Below are 24,077 nucleotides of genomic sequence, written 5' to 3' on the forward strand. Positions count from 1 at the left end.
TCAATTTAAGACTTAGAAATGTCTTAAGTAGATGACTGCAAAACATTATTACAGCAGCACTACCCATATTTTAAAAAGTCATTCCCTAATTTGGCCACCCTGTCACAGTTGATTGCCTTTTAGATTAGTCTTTTTCATCTCTTCCTACAATCATACACGTTTCTCATGTACACTGTGTATTAAAAAATTGTGTATGAGGTGTGCTGTGACTAATTTTACAGACGTGGCAGGACTTAAACATTCAAATAATGTTTAAGTCTTTAAACTCTTTAAAAAACATTCACCTTGGGAAGATATATACTTTTTTTTGGTATGTCTTCAAAGATAATTCTTTGTAATTATCTTCAAAGCTTTCCAGGTATATTATTTCGAAGATATTCCGTGGTAGCAAATACTGTGCATTAAGTTTAATGTTTGGAAGAAGTCTGGAATAATTTGAAACCAGTTATAGTGACCTAGTTATACTGGGGTAAGAAGTACAGCTGTGACCCTGTTATTCACCTTAAAATCTTTCTGTGGCTCCCCATGGCTCTTTGGATAGAGTCCAAACTGCTGTAAGGCCCTTCCTTCCTCATCCTCTTCAGCTTCCTCATGCCTCTGGCTACTGAATTTTGGACAGTTCTTTGAAAGTTTCTTGCTTTCTTACCTTCCTACTTGTATTGTCCTTTTTTTTTTTTTTTTTTTTTTTTTTTTTTTTTTGAGACAGACTCACTCTGTCACCCAGGCTGGAGTACAGTGGTGTGATCTTGGCTCACTGCCACCTTCCCCTCTTGGGTTCAAGTGATTCTCGTGCCTCAGCCTCGCGAGTAGCTAAGATTACACGTGTGCGCCACCACATGTGGCTAATTTTTGTATTTTTAGTAGAGACGGGGTTTCGCCATATTGGCCAGGCTGATCTTGAACTCCCGAGCTCAAGTGATCCGCCTGCCTCAGCCTCCCAAAGTGCTGGGATTACAGGCGTGAGCCTCCCCACCTGGCCTTGTTTTATTCTTTATATCTGACATGAAATATCAATCCCTACACCATCCTACCCTCCCCGCTTCCTCCCCATTAACTCTTACTCTTCCTTCAGGTTTCAGGAAGCCTTTCCTCACCCACATAACAAGTGTGGTTTATGCTGTGTGCTCCTGTAGTATCTTAAAGCACACACTACACTCAATTGTAAATGAAGGTTTGGTCGTTCGTGTCTTCATGACTTTTGCCTACTGCCCTTTTCTCAATGCTGAGCATAATATCCAGCCATATTAGTTAATGTTTGTGGAATAAATACTAATGAAGCATGACTTGAAGATTTTAAAATTTATCTCAGCCCATAGTAGTGTAGCTTTTAAGATAACAGGCATTGGAGTTCAGGTGCTTTTCCACTTACTTGCTGTCGGAATACTTAATGTTGGAAAGCCAGTTTCCACATCTATAAAATGAAAATACCACCTCCCAATGTAAAGATGAAATGAAATAATGCATTACAAAGGGCTAGCTGAGTAATTGGAACATTTTAAGTCAAAAGTGGTAGCTTATTAAACTGGCAGTTACAAGAAAAGTAAAAATGACCAATGGCAACATCTTTGAGTAATTTTGTAGTGACATTTCTCAAGGTTATTGTTTTCAAAGTTTGGATCTATGGTTCTGTGCAATTGTTTAAAGTCTTTTTATCTTACAAATGGAAATAGGATAAATTGCTCTTTCTCACCCAAGTATATGGTAAATCACATATCTATATCCTTTGTTTATTAATAAAAACTATTTGGATGAAAGACATTCTATTTAATGACTGAAGTTTTAAAGTTTATAAAGTAGATCAGTATAGAGGGGCACAGCAGACGGGAAGAATACTGATAGAGACAGCATGGTGTTGATGTGGCTGGCTCCCACCAGGCATCAGCAGTCTTCGAAAATCCATTTAATTCGCCAGGCACGGTGGCTCACACCTGTAATCCCAGCACTTTGGGAGGCTGACATGGGCAGATCACGAGGTCAGGAGATCGAGACCATCCTGGCTAACACAGTGAAACCTCATCTGTACTAAAAATACAAAAAATTAGCCGGGCGTGGTGGCGGGCACCTGTAGTCCCAGCTACTTGGGAGGCTGAGGCAGGAGAATGGCGTGAACCCGGGAGGCGGAGCTTGCAGTGAGCCAAGGTTGCACCACTGCACTCCAGCCTGGGTTACAGAGCAAGACTCCATCTCAAAAAAAAAAAAAAAAAAAAAAAAATCCATTTAATTCAATTGGTAGGCTTAGATTAAAAAATACTAAATAAATTGGATTGCATAGAGAATCACATGGGAACTATACTTGTACCTCATAAATAAGAATTAGTGCCGTTCATTAAACCTGGGGAGCTGATAAACACAGGTTTATTCATTTCATTCTGTTCAGCTGTGCTCAAGTATGTACCAACCATTTTGAAAGCTTAAAGTAGCTGAGTTTGAAGATAATCTTTTTGATGTTACTATATATTGACATGCAAGCTGTGGAGGCAGATCTCCATGGGAGATATTTTAAATTACTCTCATAGTACACTTGGACATTTAGCCTGAAGAAATTCTGGATGATAGTCTGAGTTTAGAAGAAATTCTATAAACAAACATCTTCATAGATGAAGTAACCCAAGTTTGTTGATGATTTTTTTTCCTCTTGAATTTGGTAAAATGCTATTTTAGAAAAATTCATTAAGAGGAAAGTAGTGGGTTACTAAAATTTTACTATTCCCTGGACTCATTTAAGTGAAAAAATATTTTAAAAATTTGTGAAATATAGTTTTCATTGTTAGTATTTCTGATAACTTATCCTTGAATACAGTGTAAAGCTCAGCTGTATTGTACCGATCCCCGCTTTTTTGATTTTTTTTTTTTTTTTTTTTTTTTTGCTGTTGTTGTTTTTGAGACGCAGTCTTGCTCTATGACCCAGGCTGGAGTGGCGTGATCTCGACTCACTGCAGCCTCCACCTCCCCAGTTCAAGTGATTCTCGTGCCTTGGCCTCCTGAGTAGCTGGGATTATGGGCACCCATGACCATGTGCGGCTAATTTTTGTATTTTTAGTAGAGACAGGATTTCACCATGTTGCCCAGGCTGATCTCGAACTTCTGACCACAGGTGATCCGCCCACCTCGGCCTCCCAAAGTGCTAGGATTACAGGCGCAAGCCACCGCTCCTGGCCATACTGATCTCTTTAACAAGAGGATTTGTATTAGTATAAACAGGTTCCAGAGGCTCAGTTAGTAATTATTTTGTCTAAACTTTATTCAGTATCCATTAGCACTAATCCAAGGGCAAGAGAAGGAGAACGTCATACTTGGAGCTCTAGAACATTATAGTTGGTGGGAAGATTTCTCTTGCTCATTCATTTTTTGAAGGAATGTTATATTTATTTTCAAGTCTAGGTTTATATTCCATGAACCCAGAAGCTTGGATAGGAAATACTGAACTTCACATAACGTATAGTTTTGTTGTCAGCCTGATACGTTCTTAGTTTCAGATGCGCCACCTCCACCGCCTCCTGTGGAAGAACCAGTCTTTGATGAGTCTCCCCCACCTCCTCCCCCCCCAGAAGATTACGAAGAGGAGGAAGCTGCTGTGGTTGAGTATAGTGATCCTTATGCTGAAGAGGACCCGCCGTGGGCTCCACGTTCTTACTTGGAAAAGGGTAAGTTTCAGAAGGATATCTGGATAGATGGGAAGAAACCTCTACATAGAAATGAAATTTGCTGGTACTGAAGAAAATCTTGTTTATTTTTTACTATGTGAAGTTTCATTTATTTGTATTTGCATTTTTACTGAGTTTACAAGGTTCATGAGTTTGAAAGTTACACTAGTAAAATTCTGTGAATATTTGATTTTATAAAACTGATGGTTATCTATATTGTTCCTATTGGACATGCTTTTTGTGAATGGTTTCTATAAGTGTTTTTCTGTTTCCTTTGGCCTCAGGAAGATTATTTTTCCACATTATTATTCCTACCTCCATGCCTTAGAACATTACTTTGTGTCATCTTATAATCAGATACTTCAGTTTAAATGTTTCCATATGAAACTTTCTTCCACAGAATAATGGTTTCTCAGTTTCTTTGCCAAGTAATATTGGGCATTTCTTTTAGTGAAAAGCTTTGATATTAGCTAATTATGATGTAGCACTTTGAGATACAAGCTTTTAAATCCATCAAGACTAATCAGCTCAGAAAAAAATGTGTGCTGTCTGGAAGGAAATTTTCTTTTAAGAAAATCAAAGCTACTAACCCACTGAGTCTGAAAGCTGTACATTAGAATCACTTGGAGAGCTTTTATAAAGAAATAATAGGCTTTCGGCCAAGAGAGAGCAACAGTAATCAGGTTTACCCTCCCTCCTAAAACCGGAATTTTAAAACCCCACAAAATAGTGGTTTTCAGACATTGAACAACAGGCACTGGAAAGAAGGAAATAAAATTTTTTCTCTTAGGTGGCTACTATAAATGCCACATGTGATCAAGAAAGTAAAGGAAAACATGAACATGAGCGAGACATGGAACATGTCTTTAAAAAGAGAAAGAGAAACATAATATTTCTGGAGATGAAAAACACAGGCTGTAGAAGAAAGCATTAGCAACCTTGATGCCGTGACAATAGAAACTATCCAAAATAAGGCACAGAGAAAAAAGTGGAAAAAGAGGCAAAAAGGAAAACAGAGCAACAGATAATGTGAGACAAGATCTAATAGTGTTTATATATTTGTAAATGGAGTCCCCAGGAGATGTGAGAGGAAAAAGAGTTGAAACAATCTTAGACAAAATGTTTCCACATTTGATGAAAACTGTGTTAGTTATGTATTGCTACCTAAAACGTTATTCCAAAAATTGGCGGCTTAAACAAAACATCCATTATGTCCCAGTTTCTCTGCATGGCTCAGCTGGGTGCTCTGGGTCAGGGACTCTTCACATGGCTACAATCAAGGTATCAGCTGAGGCTGCAATAATCTCAGGGCTTGACTGAGGGAAACTTTGCTTTCAGGCTCACTTATGGTTATTGGCAGGGTTTAGTTCCTTGTGGGTTGTTGGCCTGAGGGCCTTGGCTTCTTCATTGGCTGTTGGCCACAGGCTGCCCACAATTCTGGACCACATAGGTCTCTCCGTAGGGCAGCTCACAACATGGCAGCTAACTTCATTAGAATGAACAAGCAACAAGGCCAAAGAGAGAATGCAAGCAAGACACTAGTCCTTTTTTCACCTCATCTCAGAAGTGTTGACCTGTCATTTTTGCCATTTTCTGTTCTTTAAAGCAAGTTAATGGGATTAGTCAACACTGAAGAGATAGCGATTACATAAAGGCATGAATACTATGAGGCAGAAATCATTGGGAGCTGTTTTAGAAGTTGTCTGCCACAAAACTATAAACTCACAGAGCGAAGAAGTTCAGTAAACCCCAAATAGAAGAAACAAAGAAAATCTTGCCCAAGGCACATCATAATCAATTTGCTAAAAACCAGTACCTTAGAAAATCTTAAAGATGATCAGAGGCAAAATGACACATTACGTACAGAGGAACAGAGATAAGAATGACTGCATGGTTCTCATCAAAAAGCTGTTAAGTCAGAGAATTGAGCAAAATCTTTAAAGTAATGAAGGAAAATGTCAACCCAATGTCCTTTACTTAGCAAAAATATCCTTCCTAAATTAAAGTTGTTTTTTTTGTTTGTTTGTTTGTTTGTTTTTTTGAGACGGAGTTTCGCTCTTGTTGCCCAGGCTGGAGTGCAATGGTGCGATCTCGGCTCACAGCAACATCCACCTCCCTGGTTCAAGACATTCTCCTGCCTCAGCCTCCAGAATAGCTGGGATTACAGGCATGCGCCACCACGCTTGGCTAATTTTGTAGTTTTAGTAGAGACGGGATTTCTCCATGTTGGTCAGGCTGGTCTCGATCTCTGGACCTCAGGTGATCTGCCTGCCTCAGCCTCCCAAAGTGCTGGGATTACAGGTGTGAGCCACTGCGCCCGGCCCTAAATTAAAGATCTTTACAGACCAAAAAAAGGAGGGATGCATAGGAATTAAAAACTAGTACATATATGCTAAGAGATACTAAAATAAACTTTTCCAGGCAAAAGAAAAGTGATAGCAGATGAAATCTCAGTTCTACAAAAAGAAGTGAGGAATAAGTGGTAAATACATGAGTAAATATAAAGACATTTCCCCATATCTTAGTCTCTTTTGAAGATCACTGATATAAAAAATAATTTATTATTTAGAGTAAATACAAAAGTAGCTTTATTGGCATAAATAATGAGAGGGGGAAACACAAGTCTAGTCCCCCCTCAGTACACTCAGGGGATAGGTTCCATGATCCCCCAAGTATACCAAAATTCATGCATACTCAAGTCCCCCAGCCCTGTGGAATCTGCATATACAAAAAGTTGGCCCTCTGTAATACATGGGTTTTACATCCCATGAATACTGTATTTTTGATTTGCATTTGGTTGAATCCACATGAAAGTGGACCCACACAGTTCAAACCCATGGACCTATACAATTCACAGGTCCACTGTATACTCATCTAAGGTTCATATACTACCTATGATGTAAAATGCTCTTTGAAAATAGGGTAAGATAAATTAAAGGTGTATATTGTAAACCTTAGAATAAGCAATGAGAACAAAGAAAACAAAGAGGTTTTGCAAATATACAAGTAGGAAAGATAAACTAGTCAAAAAGAGGCAGGAAAAAATGAAACAAATAGAATTTGAATAGCAAGATAGTAGATTAAAGGTCACCATATATAGATCTATGCTAGCTATCCATTTATCTGAGTTTTCTCCCATGTGTACATGAGGTATACACATTAATAAAGAAAAAATTTTTTTGAAAAACCTACCATATCAATAATTGCATCAGATGTAAAATGTTTAAAGAAGCCGAATTAAAGGGCAGAGATTGGGAGATTGGATAAAAAGGACCCAACTGTTATATACTGTCTACAAGAAATCCATTTTAAATGTAAGGACACTTTTGGGCAAAAGTAAAAAGAATGGAACATTTATCAAAAGAAAGCTGGAATGGCTGTATTAATATGAGGCAAAGTGTATTTCAGAGCAAAGGATATTACCTGCAGTAAGGAATGGGCATTTCATAATAAGTGAATTATTTAATTAAAGAGGATATAACAGTCCTAAATATATACATACCTAATAATTGAGCTGCAACAGACATGAAGCAAAAATAGACAAACCTGAAAGGAAAAAATACAAATTACAGTTATAGATTTCAACATTCCCCTCTAAACTGAGAGAAGAAACAGCAAATCAGTAAGGATTTAGAAAGACACGAACAATACCTCAATCCCTCATTGAAATTTATGGGTCATTTCATCTAGTAACAGCAGAATGCACTTTCCTTTCAAGTGTATGAATGCACTGAATACATTTCACTGATACAGACCACATTCTGGAGTATAAACAAAAGTTTCAGGAAATGTGGAGCATTGAAATAATACAAAGTATGTTCTCTGAACACAATAGAATTTATAAATAAACAACAGAAATATATCTGGGAAATCCCCAAATATCTAGAAATTAAATAACACACTACTAAGTAATCCATAAGAAGAAATCACAAGAGAAACTAGAGAATATTTTTAACTTAATGAAAATAAATATGTACTATATTAAAATGTGTAGGATACAGTACTTAGAGGAAATTTATAGCATCGAATGGGTATATTAGGAGAGAAAGCATTTGATAGGAGAGAAGTTGCAAGTTACCATGATCAGGAATGAAAGAGGGTACATAATCACAGCATCTACAGATGTTAAAAAGATAAATGAGTAAGGTTATCACTACACATTTAGCAACTTCAATGAAATGGACAGATTCTCTAAAGGATACAAACTGTTATACCAAAGCTTACTTAAAAAGAAATAGGTTAAAAAAGAAAAAAAAAGGATAACATGAATAACCGTATATATTTTAAAGAAATTGAGTTTGTAGTTGAAAACCTTCCCACAAAGAAAACTCCAGGCACAGATGGCTTCACTGGAAGTTCTGTCAACCATTTAAGGAAGAAATAACAACACTGTATAAACTTTCCAGAAAATAGAAGTGGAGGGGATACTTTTCACCTGGTTTTATACGGCCAGCATTACCTTGATATCAAAATTACAGACATAAAAAGAGAAAACTACAGATTGTTATTCCTCATAAACATAGACACACAAATTCTTAAGATTTTTACACATGAAATCCAGCAGTACATGAAAAGGATAATACATCATGACTAAGTGGAATTTATAACAGGAATGCAAGATTAATTTAACATTTGAAAAATCAGTCCATGTAATTCACCATTTTCACAAATTAAAAGGAAAAAACATATCATTTCAGTTGACACAGAAAAAGTTATTTTGATAGTACACAACTCCTATTCGTGACAGAAATTCTAGAAAATTAGGAATAGAACGGAACTTCTTCAGCCTGAACAAAGGTGTCTGTGAAAAACCTACAGCTAATACTAAAGTATGAAAACTGAATAGTACACCTTCTAAGGTCAGGTACAAGGCAATGATGTCTGCTCTCATCTTTCCTGTTCATTCGGAGGTGCCAGTTAGTGCAATAAGGCAAAAACAAAAAACCAAACCAAAAAAACTTCATTTGCAGATTTGTAGAAGATATGATCTCATATGTAGCAAATGCTGAGAAATCGCCAGGCGCAGTGGCTCACGCCTGTAATCCCAGCACTTTAGGAGGCCGAGGTGGGCGGATCACGAGGTCAGGAGATCCAGAACATCCTGGCTAACAGTGAAACCCGGGCGTGCTGGCGGGCACCTGTAGTCCCAGCTACTCAGGAGGCTGAGGCAGGAGAATGGCGTGAACCTGGGAGGCGGAGCTTGCAGTGAGCGGAGATTGCGCTACTGTACTCCAGCCTGGGTGACAGAGCGAGACTCCGTCTCAAAAAAAAAAAAAAAAAAGAAAAGAAAAGAAAAGAAAATCCTAAGAAATCCATTAAAAAGCAAGCTTAAGGCCGGGCGCGGTGGCTCACGCCTGTAATCCCAGCACTTTAGGAGGCCGAGGCGGGTGGATCACGAGGTCAGGAGATCGAGACCATCCTGGCTAACACGGTGAAACCCCGGCTCTACTAAAAATACAAAAAATTAGCCGGGCGTGGTGGCGGGCGCCTATAGTCCCAGCTACTCGGGAGGCTGAGGCAGGAGAATGGCGTGAACCCGGGAGGTGGAGCTTGCAGTGAGCCGAGATCGCGCCACTGCACTCCAGCCTGGGCAACAGAGCAAAACTCTGTCTCAAAAAAAAAAAAAAAAAAAAAAGCAAGCTTATGGCTGGGCACAGTGGCGCGTGCCTGTAATTCCAGCACTTTGGGAAGCCGAGGTGGGCGGATCACTTGAGCCTAGAAATTCGAGACCAGCCTGGGCAACATGTCAAAATGTGGTAACAAACAAACCCCAAAAAATTATCTGGGTGTGGTGGCAGACGCCTTTAGTTCTAACTACTCGGGAAACTAAAGTGGGAGAATCGCTTGAGGCCGGGAGGTGGAGGTTGCAGTGAGTCAAAATCGTGCCACTGCACTCCAATCAATCAGTCAATAATAAAAAATACAAAAATTATCTGGGTGCGGTGGCACACGCCTGTAGGCCCAGCTATTCGGGAAGCTGAGGTAGGAGAATTGCTTGAGCCCAGGAGGCGGCGGAGGGTGCAGTGAGCTGAGATTGTGCCACTGCACTCCAAAGAAAAACACCAAGCTTATTAGCAAGATTGAAGGCTAGGAAGTCATTATACAAGATTAATTGCATTTTTGAATACTAGCAACAAACAATTTGACATAGAAATTTACAAAGCAGTACCGTTTATAACAAAAAATATGAAGTACTTGGGATTAAATAAAATATATGCAAGACCTATATGACAAAACTGTAAAACATGAAGAGAAATGAATGAAGGCCTTAAGTTAATTGAGACATGTACCGTGATCTTTGATCATTATGGTTAAGAGACTGATTTTCCTCACATTGAACTACAGATTGATGCAATCCTAATAAAAATTCCAGCAATCTATTTTAGAGAAATGTACCAGGGTATTCTAAATGTTATATGGAAATGCAAAAGACCTAATAGTCAAAACAGTTTTGAAGAAGACTAATGTTGGAGGATTTAAACTACCTGATTTCAAGGTTCTATAAAGCTTCAATATCCAAGACAGTATAGTGCTGGTATAATTGTAGAAACATAAATCAGTGGACTATAATCTAGAACCCAGAAATAGGTCCATATATTTTGATAAAGGTGCCAAAGGTAATTCGGGGGGCCGGTGAGGGGGAAGGATAGTGTTTTTAACAAATAGTTCAGGAACAATTGAATATCCACTTGGAAAATATGGACCTCCAACCTTACTTACCATATGTAAAAATTAACTTGAAATGGATTTTAGACCTGAATGTAAAAACTAAGCTATAAAACGTCTGGGGGACAATATAGGAGGAAATCTTTATGATCTTGGATTAGAAAAATCATTTTGTGGAGAACACATAGAATACATGAAGCATAAAAGAAAAAAACTAATAAACTGAACCTCATTAAATGTTTCTTCAAAAGACAATGTTAAAATGACAAAGCAAGACGTAAACTGGGAAAAATATTTGAAAAATAACTTGGTAAAGAGACAACTTGTAGAAAAAGGAAAAGATTTAAGAACATTTCACCAAATAGATGAATGAATGGCAAGTAACATGAAAAGATGCTCAACAGTATTAGTTATTAGGGAACTGCAAACTAAAGCTCCAGTGAACCAAACTAAATACTACTATTAATACATACCCTCTGAAATCACTACTGGTAAAAACACTGACAATAAGTGTTGGGGAAGGCATGGTGAAACTTGAACTGTTACACATTGCTGGTGAATGCAAAATGTTTCAGCCACTTTGGAAAACAGTTGGCAGTTTCCTAAGAAGTTAGACATATTAGACCATCTGATCTGGCAGTCCCTTCCTGTGTATTTACTTAAGAGGTATGGAGACATATGTTGACACAAACACTTGAACTCAGATGTTCATAGCTGCTTTGTTTATAGTAGCCAATACCTGGAAACAACCCAGATGTCTTTCAGCTGGTGACTGAATAATTCTGGAATATCCATCCAATTAATAGAAAACTATTTAGCAGCAAAAAGGAACAAACTACTTGTATAGGCAGCAATATGGATGGATCTTAAAAGTGTTATGCTAATGAAAGAAGACACAAAATACCCACACTTTGATTCCATCTAAAAGAAATTAGATCAATGGTTTCCAGGCACCATTGCTGGTGGGTGAAGGAAGTTGACTATATCAGGGCATAGGGGAAACTTTGACATGATGGACGTATTCTGTCCAACTAACTCTTTAAAAGTTTGAACGAATATGGCTGAACACATTTCCCTAAGATGTTTTCAAAGTTTGGCTTATTTCTGGTATGCTCAAGTCTTTCAAAACGTGAACACCAAATAAGTTCCACTTTTTGTATCCTTTGTGACAAGCAAACAAAAACAACTGTGGTTAACTTGTGATTGCATCATCTATATGATGATTGTGGTGTTGGTTATACAGTTGTATATACATTTGTCAAAACTCATCCAACTCTACATCTAAGTGGTTGTGTTTTTGTCTGAATTACACCTTAAAAGCAATTTTAAGGGGAGAAAATCATGCCCAAGTTACTACACTAGGGTGTGGCCCGGGGCATTGACACATTTTACAAATTCCCTAGCTCTAGGCAAAGTGATGACAGTTTTGCAGCTCTGAAAAACCAGCTTAGGTTATTCCTTATGAGAAAAGTACAATGAAAGGTTTGCTTTTAAAAAACAACGCTTCTGTGGACATGTAAAAATCTGAGAGACTTGTAGGAGAAGAAAGTAAACTATAATAGTTAAGTGTTAGAATTGGGATTTGACTGGGTGTTATAACTCTAGACCCCAAACTCTTAACCATTGTCCTAAACTTGAGCTCTGGCATCTGGCAGACCTAGGATTGAGTCTTGGCTTTATAGTTTATGAGCATTAAGTCCTCCCTGGAAAACTTCTTTTTTACACCCATTTTGTATCTCAACTTTTATAAACCATCTATTCTTTTGTTCTTCTGGCTCAGTGATACAACTTTTAGCTAGAAGTATAAATGATATATAGGAATTGTCAGATAACATTTCTGTCTTCACAAGACTGTGACAGTCCCTTATCTGGTTTATCTTCGTACCTCTAAAAGGCATCATGGATGCTCTATTAATGATTGTTAAGAAATGAATAGTGCCATTAATTATTTCTGGGGGATTTCTAGAAAGCTTCTCAGAGAACATGGCATTTGTAGTGCCTTGAATGATGAATAGGAGTTTCTCAGGCGGAGAAGAGAGAAAAAAGGAAGGGCCTTCCAAGCTGAGGGAATCACCTGAGTGAGAGGGCATGGCTGTTTGGGGCAGAGCAGTGTCCAGTGCATGAGGGTAGGGGTGGGTTGTAGGGAGAAAGGGTGATATGAGCACGCAAAGGGAATAAACTGTAATTAGGTGGTGGGTTGCTAAAAATGACAATGCCAAGGTGTTGGATTAAAAAAAATCTGGTAGTAGAGGGAAATTAGGAAGAATTTTTATAAAGATTAATGATAATATCTCATCTACTTATGTAATTTTTTTTGAGATACCTGATAATAGTGTAGAGTGCATTGGAGGGGAAAAGTAGGAGTTGTAAAGACCATTTTGGATAAACTTTGAAGTAAGGGATAAGGGCCTCAACCGAGGTAGTGGTGCTGAAAACATTGTTCACATAAATAAGCAGATGCAAACAGAAGGATGTTTCAAGTGGCATTGTTACTCCACTTTTCAAAGTTATTTGCCAAAAATCAAATAACCTATCTTCAAAAATCATGTTTGATGATGTATCATCAAGGTCTTTTCTTAAATTTTGTTAAAAGCAAAGGAATAAGAGCCACCTGATTTGCAAATGGATTGAGTTACTTGGTGGAGTAATTCTTTTAATATGAACACCATTATTTTGAATGGTCCCTTTGCCACCCAGTGTTTTGTACTTTAAGACAGTGCACCACTGTACTTTTTTTAAGTAGAAGGACAAAAAAGATGTAAAAACTTTTATGACTGCTTGACTGAAGATATGATCTCAAGCAGATCAATTTTAGAAAGCAGTACTTAAGATGAGAAAATCTAGAAAGAGGCCGGGCATGGTGGTTTACGCCTGTAATCCCAGCACTTTGGGTGGCCAAGGCGGGCAGATTACCAGGTCAAGAGATCGAGACCATCCTGCCAACATGGTGAAACCCCGCCTGTACCACAAGTACAAAAATTAGCTGGGTGTGGCGGTGCATGCCTGTAGTCCCAGCTACTCGGGAGGCTGAGGCAGGAGAATCACTTGAACCCAGGAGGCGGAGCTTGCAGTGAGCTGAGATCACTGGCCACTGCACTCCAGCCTGGCGACAGAGTGAGACTCTGTCTCAAAAAAAAAAAAAAAAAAAAAAAAAAAAAATCTAGAAAGAGAGCCAGGTGCATGTGGTGGCTCACACCTGTAATCCCAGCACTTTAAGAGGCTGAGGCCGGTGGATTGCTTGAGACCAGGAGTTCAAGACCAGCCTGGGCAACATGGCGATACCCCCGTCTCTACAAAAAAGTAGAAAACTTAGCCAGACATGGTGGTGCATGCCTGTAGTTCCAGCTACTCCGGAGGCTGAGGTGGGAGCATCACCTGAGCCCAGGAGTTTGAAGGCTGCAGTGAGCTGTGATTGCATCACTGCCTTGGCAACAGTAATACCCTGTCTCAATAAAAAGAAAAAAAATCTTGAGAGTCTCTATAAAACTATCTGCTATCCATACTGCTTAGAAAATCTTCAGGTACCCTGAGTGATAAATGTAATCAATTTTAAAGATGGGTGCACTTAACTAGGGCAGTGACCATGATGATGGAGAGAAGTGTTGGTATTTGGGAGATTTAGAAGGTGGAATTAACAGGACTTGGGGATGTGGGGAAAGGTGAGTAGGGGGAAGGCAAAGATGATTCCTAGTTCCACTTAAACAGAGTAATTGGCTCCACATAAGCGTAGTAATCAGAGAACTGGGAGAAGACACTGTCATGGAAGCCATGGAGGAAAATGTCAAGAAGCAGGCAGAGGAGATCATCATTGCCAAACACTACAGGAACATTAGGCAAAGAACTGGGAAGAGACTCAAAAGTAGAAGGCCAGTTTTTTTTTAAGTGAATAGTTTCATTAGAGTGGTAGGGACAGAAGGAATATGGCTGTATTAGTTAAGTAGCATTATTTTCATAGAAACGGCATCTCCAGTGGGTTCTAAAACATTTCCTAGAATACATTGTTAAGTGTTTTAACCAACTCTTCATTGATAGTGTCCAGGTTAACTTTGCTCTACCTCAGGGCAGCTTATAACATAAATTCCAAAGTATGTTAAATGTTTTGCTGGCTTAGGATGAACTTTTCATTTCCATATAAATACAATGGTGTCAACTCACAATATGTAATTTAATACAAACGATATATTGAAATGGATAATCTTACTAGCATTTGATTTTTCCAGTGGCTTGCTAGTTTTGGGTACTTAATTGCTACAATATTTGGTGTGGTCAGTCTTTTTAGTTCAGATCAGTCACTTCTATGTAACACACTCCTTTTGGACCTTTTTGTTTTACATTGTTATTTTAGTAACACCTTAATTTTTTCCCCAATATGTATTTAAGTTACATTTATTCTGACTCTGTAACTGAATAATATATAGATGTATTTAGAAGTATCCAAAAAGCTAGGCCTTGTGTTGGATACTAGGGATACACAGGGATGAGTAAGTGATAGGCCCTTACCTCCAGGAGTTTATAGTGTAGAGAGTTTCATGTTTAGATCGCTCCTATTTGTTTCAATTTACTTATTTTAGAAGAGAGAAGATAATCTGGGTCTTTTTTTTTTTTTTTTGAGACAGAGTCTTGCTCTGTTGCCCCGGCTGGAGTGCAGTGGTGCGATCTCCGCTCACTGCAAGCTCCGCCTCCCGGGTTCACGCCATTCTCCTGCCTCAGCCTCCTGAGTAGCTGGGACTACAGGCGCCTGCCACCACGCCTGACAATTTTTGCATTTTTAGTAGAGGTGGGGTTTCACCATATTGGCCAGGCTGGTCTCAAACCTGACCTTGTGATCCGCCTGCCTCGGCCTCCCAAAGTGCTGGAGGCATGAGGCACCATGCCCGGCCCAGTCTGGGTCCTTTTCTAATGGTATGGTACCATTATTCTTTGCTTATCTTTAACTGTGCAGCATACTTCGTATAAAATTATAGGATTAAAATTAAAAAGAGAAACATTTAAGAAGTTTTGTTCAGTTTTACAGACCTTCATAAAATATTCTAGAATGTCTTCAATTGAAATGCTAAATATGAACAATGTACTTTGAAATGTAGAATGTATTTTTACTTTAGCAGAAACATTTAGTAAAACAATGTAAGTCCTTTTCTGTTCCAATCATAACTGCACAAAAACCAGATGTTTAGCATTTTAAGTTTTTTCTTACATGTGATTTATCAGTTCCCCATGTGATTTTGACACTACATGTGATATACATGCATAATTGCAAAAAATGACTTTCTTCACTATTGCCAAAACCAATTTTCCAGACTAAATAAAATCTAGACAGATTTTACATTTCTCAACATCAGTATTTTGAATATTGGTGAAAACAGAGAAGATACTTTATTACACCGCTCTGAAGTTACTTTGATAAAAGTTTGTTGCACTCAATCAAGTGTATTTTCCTTTTTGATGAATAGCTTTACGGTAAAGAATTAGACTACTGGTATATATCTTTCCCTGGAGTGAAAATGAATATTCGTTTAAACATTACTTATGTTTTTTAGAGACAGGGTCTTGTTGTGTCACCTGGGCTGGAGTGCAGTGGTACGTTCACTGCTCACTGCAACCTCAACCTCCTGGGCTCAAGCAGTCCTCCCGCCTCAGCCTCCCAAGTAGCTGGGACCACAGACGTGTACCACCATGCCTGGCTAATTTATTGTTTTTATTTTTTTTAGAGACCGGGTATTGCTGTTTCCCAGGCTAGTCTTGAACTTATGGCCTCAAGTGATTCTCCTGCCTCGGCCTCCCAAAGTTCTGGGATTATAGGTGTGAGCCACAGTGCCCAGCCAGAAAATGAATATTCTTAGCATATTTCTGATTTTTGAAAAAGTTAATTTTAAAATAGTGAATACTAATTTTGGCAAAAGAAAAAACTGAACAGTTGTTAAAACTCTCAGCTTTATACTACTATAAACAGAGTCTCTGGAATCAGGTTTAGTGTAAATTCTGTCTAATCCAGTTTCTACTTTTGATTTGTTTTGAGACAGAGTCTCACTCTGTTACCCAGGCTAGAGTGCAGTGGGACAATCACGGCTTATTTCGGCCTCAACTTTGCTGAGCTCAGGTGATTCTCCCAAGTAGCTGGGACCACAGGCACGTGCTCATGCCAGGCTAATTTTTTTTTTTTTGTATTTTTTTTTTTTTTTTTGTAGAGATGGGGTTTTGCCATGTTGCTCAGGCTGGCAATTTCTACATTTTAAAGAAGAAAATGAATGTACATAGAGCTTACTAACTTTCCACTTCAAAGCATCTGTTACAACAGGCTTCATAGTCTGTTCTGCATTACTTTTCATGGGTTTGCATTTCTTTTTCTTTCTCTTATGTTTCTTTTTTGAGACAAGTGCCTCGCTCTGTCACCAAGGCTGGAGGGAAGTGGTGTGATCTCAGCTCACTCAAGCAATTCTCCTGCCTCAGCCTCCCGAGTAGCTGGGATTACAGGCACCCACCACCACGCTCGGCTAATTTTTGTATTTTTAGTAGAGACGGGTTTCACCATGTTGGCCAGGCTGGTCTCGAACTTCTGAGCAATCCTCCTGCCTTGGCCTCCTAAAGTGTTGGGATTACAGGCATGAGCCACCGTGCCCGGCCAAGGGTTTGCATTTCTTTCTTTTTTTTTTTTTTTGAGATGGAGTCTTGCTCTGTCGCCCAGGCTGGAGTGCAGTGGCATGATCTGGGCTCACTGCAAGCTCCGCCTCCCGGGTTCACACCATTCTCCAGCCCCAGCCTCCCGAGTAGCTGGGATTACAGGTGCCTGCCAGCACGCCCAGCTAATTTTTTTGTGTTTTTAGTAGAGACAGGGTTTCACCGTGTTAGCCAGGATGGTCTCGATCTCCTGACCTCGCGATCCACCCGCCTCAGCCTCCTGAAGTACTGGGATGACAGTTGTGAGCCACCGCGCCTGGCTGGATTTGCATTTCTTTAAGCATCAGAAATGTTGTCTTTCCTTAAAAAAACACTAGAAAATATTAGGTTGACTAGAAATGCTAAATATTCTAAATTGTATTTTCTGGGGTTTTTTCGTATTTTCTTATATTTAAACTTGTATGCCATTTAACTACATTTGATTGTGTTCAGGCATTTGGTTATATATTGAGAAATGCACACTGATCTCTTCATAGCAAGGATCCTCTACAGTATTTTCTGGCCGGGTGCAGGTGGCTCACGCCTGTAATCCCAGCACTTTGGGAGGCTGAGGCAAGTGGATCACCTGAGGTCAGGAGTTCAAGACCAGCTTGGCCAACATGGCAAAACTCTGTCTCTGCTAAAAAAAAAAAAAAGTTAGCTGGGAATGGTGGTGGGCACCTGTAGTCCCAGCTACTTGGGAGGCTGAGGCAGGAGAATGGCTTGAACCTGGGATGCGGAGGTTGCAGGGAGCCAAGATCGCACCACTGCACTCCAGCCTGGGCGATAAGAGCGAGACTGTCTCAAAAAAAAAAAAAAAAAAAAAAAAAAATTCTGGTGTTCCTACAGTATCACTACAATGGAAAATATTCACAATTTAAGGAAGCTATTTAATTTTTATTAAAACAGGCCAGAAATGAATTTTCTTTAGGGCACATTACATTATATCAGAAGTCCCTGTTGTAATTTGTTTCTCATTTATTTATGTGAGGCACAAGGTTGCATGAGAAACTAACAAAGACGGTGTATTTGTCTGGGAACAATGGATAGGTGGAGATTTCATTGAGTGGTATAAAAAAGGTACAGGAGATGAAAAGGTTGGAGCAAAGGATAACTCTTCAAGTGGATTTGAGCAAGTTACAGGGCAGCCCAATATAACTAAACTGTTGAAGTTGATACAATACTTGGGAACCAGAGATTATCTGGTTGAAATAAGATAACAGTTGAAATAACCACTGAGATAATGGCCGAAAGAGCCAAGTTACCAAGTGATTTAAGCAATGAAAATCACAGGAGAGCTTATAGGTATCTGATTTTCTTGGCACTCTTAGACTGTTGTTATGGTTATATTAAATTGGTGACATAATGCAGCATATGGTTTGAAAGAATATATGTAGTGGACTCCCATCATTCATACGTTTAACTCAACTCAGACATTTAATTCAACCACCATTCTACTTAGTGAAGAGACATAGGCTCCAGAGAGAGTGATAGAGGAGACAGAAATCTGCAGCTCCATTAGTCTGTCTGGTTTCTCACTTGCCTCTCATAGTGTATCTCATTGCCCTAGTATACTTCTAAGGTAAAGAAAAGCTTTTTTAAAACAAAACAAAACAAAATATGGTATCTCAACACAAACTCAAATGAAGAAACAGCCATCTTTCTTGATTCTAAGATTGTGTACCTCTTCACTGAGGTACTTCCCTGTAGGCTCTTGAAAGGTAATCAAAAGCACATTCAATTAAATGTGCTTTTCCCCCATTTGTACTCAATTTAGAGCCTAACATCTCTAGAAAATGGAATTTCATTGTATATGACTGGGTATTACTTAGAAAAAAAATATGTACATTTTGGTTGGTGTTTAGAGTGTCACCATGTTTGAGTGCTGCAGGATTTGGGAAAGGATATTCATCGGCTTGGTTCTGTCTTTCTAGGAATATTACTCTTTCACATCCTATTTTGTTTTCTTCCCTCCTAGTTGTGGCAATTTATGACTATACAAAAGACAAGGAAGATGAGCTGTCCTTTCAGGAAGGAGCCATTATTTATGTCATCAAGAAGAATGACGATGGTTGGTATGAGGGAGTTATGAATGGAGTGACTGGGCTTTTTCCTGGGAATTATGTTGAGTCTATCATGCATTATTCTGAGTAAAGCTCGGCAGGGCTGTGCTTGCCTCACAGAAATAGTCAGGTCTTCCCAGATTATCTGAAGGCCCTGGGGATTCCACTCCAGTAAAGTAGAATGAAGGATACAAATGATAAAAATTACACTTTCTTTTGGTTTATCCCCCAGTATTAAAAACAAAAAAAGCAAGCTGAGTCTGAACAAACGGATCTTTCTGCCATCATTTGTACAATGCTGAGCTGTCTGGATTGAAATAAAATAACCATTTTTGTATATGTCAAAGGTATAACAACATAACTGTGTAGCCAAAACAAAATCAGATTAAGACTGATTCAGAAAAATCTGGGATCTTTCTCAGGAATACTGTATACCCTTGGGATTTCTCCTGCAGAATTTGTGGCATTGGATGTTCTTCATTGCCTGTGCTAAGGGGTTAACCTCATGGCCCAGTGGGCACCCTAGCTCCTCCTTTTCTTCCACTTGCATGAAGAGGAGGGAACCAATATTTAAATACCACACTTAACCATTTTTACAATTATTTCAGATGGCTTTTTCCTCTGTAACACTGTAAATTCTGCATTCTCTCAGCACTTGAGTGCACCAAATGAGTGAATGCTGAACTCACTTGCATCCCTTCATGTTTCTCAGTTTGTGGATTATAAGGATGATGAAATGTGAAAGTCTCCCAACACTCTGAGGGTAGTGAGTGAATGCCACCCGTTTGATTTTAATGTGCTGCTGCATGAGACTGTATTGTTGCTAATGGCCAGTGTACCCAGATGTGAAGTGTGGTATTCTGGTTCATGTGTGGAGATGGGTATGTGAAGCTAGACATGAAGGTCCCTAAGGTTCTGAAGAGACTTGAACTATGGAAATGCTCTTAGCAGGCATCCTGAACCCCTGCCTTTGGTCTTGTTTTGAGGAGTAGGATCTTGGAGTTCAGACCAACTGACTATCATTTCTTTCACTATTTAGAAAAACGCTATTCTACTTTGGAAGAGAATAGTAGTTATTTTCAAGTCTCTTGACAGTCACTGGGAGTAAAAGGTTTGCTAATGTGCTCTCTGGATGTTATTAATGGCCAGTATTAGTTGCTGCTGTATCATTGACTCGCTTAGCTGTAGAAAAGGTAATTCTCTCCTGATTTTGTATGATTGGACTCTTAAGTAGCTGCTGTTAGTCAGAATTCAAACCCATCTCAGACTAAGAATGTAATGAGTAAGATTAATAGGCCGAAATATGTATCTAATCACATTGCTAAAGATTAATATAACTTTGACAGAGTAAAATACATTTCCCCCATCTGTACAATAAATACAGCTTCAAATTCAATGGAGTCTATAGGGCACATGGCTTTAATCACTACTGTAGTCAGTATAAGAAATATTGAAAAAAATCCAGGAGGGCTTGTCTCTGTAGGTGGTCTCTGTGACGGTGGGCCAGCTCCTGTTCAGGTCCAGAGCTCGTGACATGGGTTCTACTCAGTCCCAGTGACTTGGCCAGAATAGAGCTTTGCCAGGTAACTGCCCTGTGCTAGGTGAAAGGGGAAAAGCAATAGCTGGATATATTTCAAATGAGGTCTTGAACAAATTCAGAAAGAGAAACTTGATTGAAAAATGAACAAGTGTAGTGTGTGAGGAAATTCAGATAGTGTAGGAGGCAGAAGTTAATATTCCACTTAAAAATGTTATCTGAGCATAAAAAATCATCAGCCTTTAACTGAGACCCCGCTAAGACTCTCCTTATCAAGACTTTTTGGTTTTAAAGTTTTTAACGCATTACAAGTTAAAATAGCTATTTTGCTTTTAGATTTTTCCCAGCACTTTGTATTTATTAGCTTTCATTAACTTGCCTCCAGTATACATTCCACTTCATGCTTTTCTTAGGTCATTTCTACATCCCTTATTCCTTGTTTTCCTGCAGTGTAATGGCCCTGAATGTCCTCTGAGCCCTTAGCTCCATTTTGGACCCAAACTGGACTATACTTAGATAAGTTAAGCTCTTCTTAGTGTACTGGTCTATAATTAGAAAAACTGTTTTGAAATTAGATGTTCCCATTATTTATTTAAACAGCTTTTTGCTGAGAAAGCTTAGTGGATTAATGAGGCAGAGGGTGTTTTGAAATCCAACAAATAGTTCCCACAGGCTGGGCGTGGTGGCTCACGCCTGTAATCCTAGCACTTTGGGAGGCTGAGGCGGGTGGATCATGAGGTCAATAAATTGAGACCATCCTAGCCAACATGGGGAAACTCTGTCTCTACTAAAAATACAAAAATTAGCTGGGTGTGGTGGTGCACACCTGTAGTCCCAGGTGGCTGAGGTAGGAGAATCGCTTGAACCCGGGAGACAGAGGTTGCAGTGAGCCAAGATTGTGCCACTGCACTCCAGCCTGGTGACAGAGCGAGACTCCATCCAAAAAAAAAAAAAAAAAAAAAAAAGTTCCCACAGCTCACCACTACAGAAGCAGAGAAGACAACTATGCAGAACAGAGTTGGTGGCAGTCAGCAGGAATGCAGCTGGTCTGTTGGACCCCTGCTGGATGGGGGGAGTGCAGAAGACACTGACGAAGTCCTTTATACTGAAGACCTGCGGTTGGGAGCAGGGGGAGTCCATGGGTCTGCTGATTTTTTTTCCCTATTTAGTACTAATGTGTGTGTGATCTTTGTTTTACAAACAATACCTTTTGGGTTTTCTGCATATTTTAAAATTTTTGTACAGTTTTGAATTCTATGGATTGTCTTGGAAGGATACTGTGTGATGGGCCAGGTGCACAGTAATTGGAGACTTTTGATGTATGTAGTATTTCATAGATTGCATGCTATTAATCGTCTGTGAGGGTAGTAGTTTTTGTTTTATTGTAAGTTTCCCTCTTTTTTTAATAAATTAAAAGATGGTATTAGGAATTTCAAATGAATGCAGAAAATCTTACATGCTGTGTACTATTAATATACAATCCAAGTCTAAAATCTGACCAATAAAGCAACCATTTTATCAGGATAGAGGGAATCTAATGGGAGAGGGGAATCTTCCCTCCTGAAGTTTGTGTCCAATCCCCTTAAAAAAAAAAATTGTCTTTTTATTTTGTCATATTAATACTCGGAAGTCCATGGGGATATTAATGAAAATACACTTTGTTGCCTTTGACCTTATGGCCAAGGCAATAAATCAGAAAAAGAAATAGTGCCAACGTGTCAAAATCTGATTCAGCCTGCCGTTTGGAATAAATATGAATCTTCTAAGCTATCTTGTTTAATATTTTCCATCATTTAGCTACTTCCTTTCAATCTCCCTCAGAGGCGCCTGCTGTTCCCATTTTAGAGTTGACAATGGCCTGCTAATTTAGCTATGTTCCTAAATGTTACTGGGTGTGAGACATTTTCATCCCCTTTTTCCTACTGCTGGTGTTTATTATCCGGCTAGAGAATATTTTATGCATCTTTACCATGATGTCTGGACTGGATCTGCGCTCCTTGGCAGTTTATGTTGAAGATAAAGATAACTAAAGATTTTTCTTTGGGAGGGAGGCATCAAAATGATGGTAGTTTGCTTTTATCTTATGTTCATTTTCTTTTAGTAGGTGACATTTCTGCATTAAGAACTGTTTTTATCTTTTACTACCTTTTCTTTTCTCCTTTGTGGAGAGAGCATGACATGTCCTGAAGGTCACCTTTGCCTTTGAAAAAGGTATTTTTGGAGGAATTCGCAGGTGACTGACAAGCCTTTGAAAAGAGTGGGATCTGTTCACTTCTGGTCTTTTTGGCCAGGAACTCCTGATTGGTGTTAAGGTGACAGTTTCCCCCATATGATCTAGAATCACTGAATTTGAGCTAGATGAGATTTTTAAATTTCTGGTTGTCTCATTAGACTGATGAGGTGAGTTTTCTTCTTCATAGGAACAGCTGGTTAAGAATTCTCACTCAGTGCTCAGTACTCAGTTTTCCACTGTACCACAACTGTCTTAACTAAATGTGCTATATTTTTCTTTAAAAGTTAAGAGTTCTATTTGATGTTTTCAGGAATATACTTGAAAAGACATGCCATGTTTTGGTAAATACCATCAGAGTTGTGTAAAGGCGTGTACTAAGCACAACCTTAATTCGTGGAAATACTCTTCATTTATCCCTCCTAAAACTACACTCGTATAAACACTTTTCCCATAAGGTGTGTGCAGTAAAAATGTCATATTAATTCAACACTGGCAGGAGCACGGCACAGCAGCCTTATTGGAGAGAGCCTTATAAAAGTGATTAAATGGAGGCATCGAGCTCATTACCTTTAAGTTTACTTTGTGCTGACCTTTGTTCCTGTTTTATTGAGAATCTCGTAAGTCTAAAAAAAAAAATTACAAAACGACAGGGCCTAGCTGTGTATAAATGATCCTTGCTGAATATCAAGGTTTTTTTGTAAAAAAAAAAAAAAAAAAAAAAAACCCAACAAAAAAAGCTTATTTTCACATTAAAATGAAACCTCTTTTGCAAGTTAAGAGTTCTATGGAAAAGCAGTTTTTATCATATTTTGTGTCCATGCACCATATTTCTTAAAATGGCTTACAAAACAGAATGTAAACAATTTGTGATCTGGCCAGTTGTACTTTTAGCTTCCAGAGGGAGAGTTGGTGGTATTATGAGTTGAGTAAAAACCATCCAGGGGAACTTGAGGGAGCAGTCTGTTGCCAGTAATGTTCCTTGTGTGCCATTAAACACCTCCAGATGAGCGGAGGAACATCACTTTTTAATTTTTTAATTGTATTTGGAATTGTTGCCGTGTACTAAGAACTTGACCTAAATAAAATCCCACAAAGTATATTCAGGTGTCTTGTTAACTTATTTGTATAAATAACCTCTTTTTCTAAGGTGGTATCTGAGTTTACGTGTTAGGGATAATCTGACTTTCCTGTTGCTCTAAACCAGGGAGCTGCTTTTTATTACTGAAGTCTTTTTAAATTTTCAAATATTTAAAATATTCAGCTTTAAATTCGATCTCAAG

At 38.8% G+C, this 24,077-nt stretch overlaps 2 protein-coding genes across 13 annotated transcripts in view; one reads left to right on the forward strand and one right to left on the reverse strand.

Moving 5' to 3' along the window:
• The window catches only part of ABI2 (abl interactor 2), a 108,413-nt gene extending 87,047 nt beyond the window's left edge, over positions 1 to 21,366 (forward strand). For all 11 annotated transcript variants that reach the window (XM_001103104.5, XM_001103265.5, XM_001103497.5 and 8 more), the window contains 2 exons: positions 3,471 to 3,644; positions 18,943 to 21,366. In XM_001103104.5, the coding sequence (XP_001103104.2) occupies positions 3,471 to 3,644; positions 18,943 to 19,118 (350 nt within the window). In that variant the 3' untranslated portion in view covers positions 19,119 to 21,366. The remainder of the gene's footprint in view (positions 1 to 3,470; positions 3,645 to 18,942) is intronic.
• Positions 3,220 to 24,077, reverse strand: part of RAPH1 (Ras association (RalGDS/AF-6) and pleckstrin homology domains 1) — a 129,711-nt gene continuing 108,853 nt past the window's right edge. The window contains exons 16-17 of one of the 2 annotated variants that reach the window (XM_077957406.1): positions 7,147 to 7,190; positions 3,220 to 5,980 (exon numbers count right to left, since the gene is read on the reverse strand). In XM_077957406.1, the coding sequence (XP_077813532.1) occupies positions 5,968 to 5,980; positions 7,147 to 7,190 (57 nt within the window). In that variant the 3' untranslated portion in view covers positions 3,220 to 5,967. Of the gene's footprint in view, positions 5,981 to 7,034; positions 7,191 to 24,077 lie in introns of those variants that run through there. The other variant, XM_077957405.1, reaches the window with a different exon arrangement.

This window comes from Macaca mulatta, chromosome 12 (assembly GCF_049350105.2).
Source record: "Macaca mulatta isolate MMU2019108-1 chromosome 12, T2T-MMU8v2.0, whole genome shotgun sequence".
Taxonomy (NCBI): domain Eukaryota; kingdom Metazoa; phylum Chordata; class Mammalia; order Primates; family Cercopithecidae; genus Macaca; species Macaca mulatta.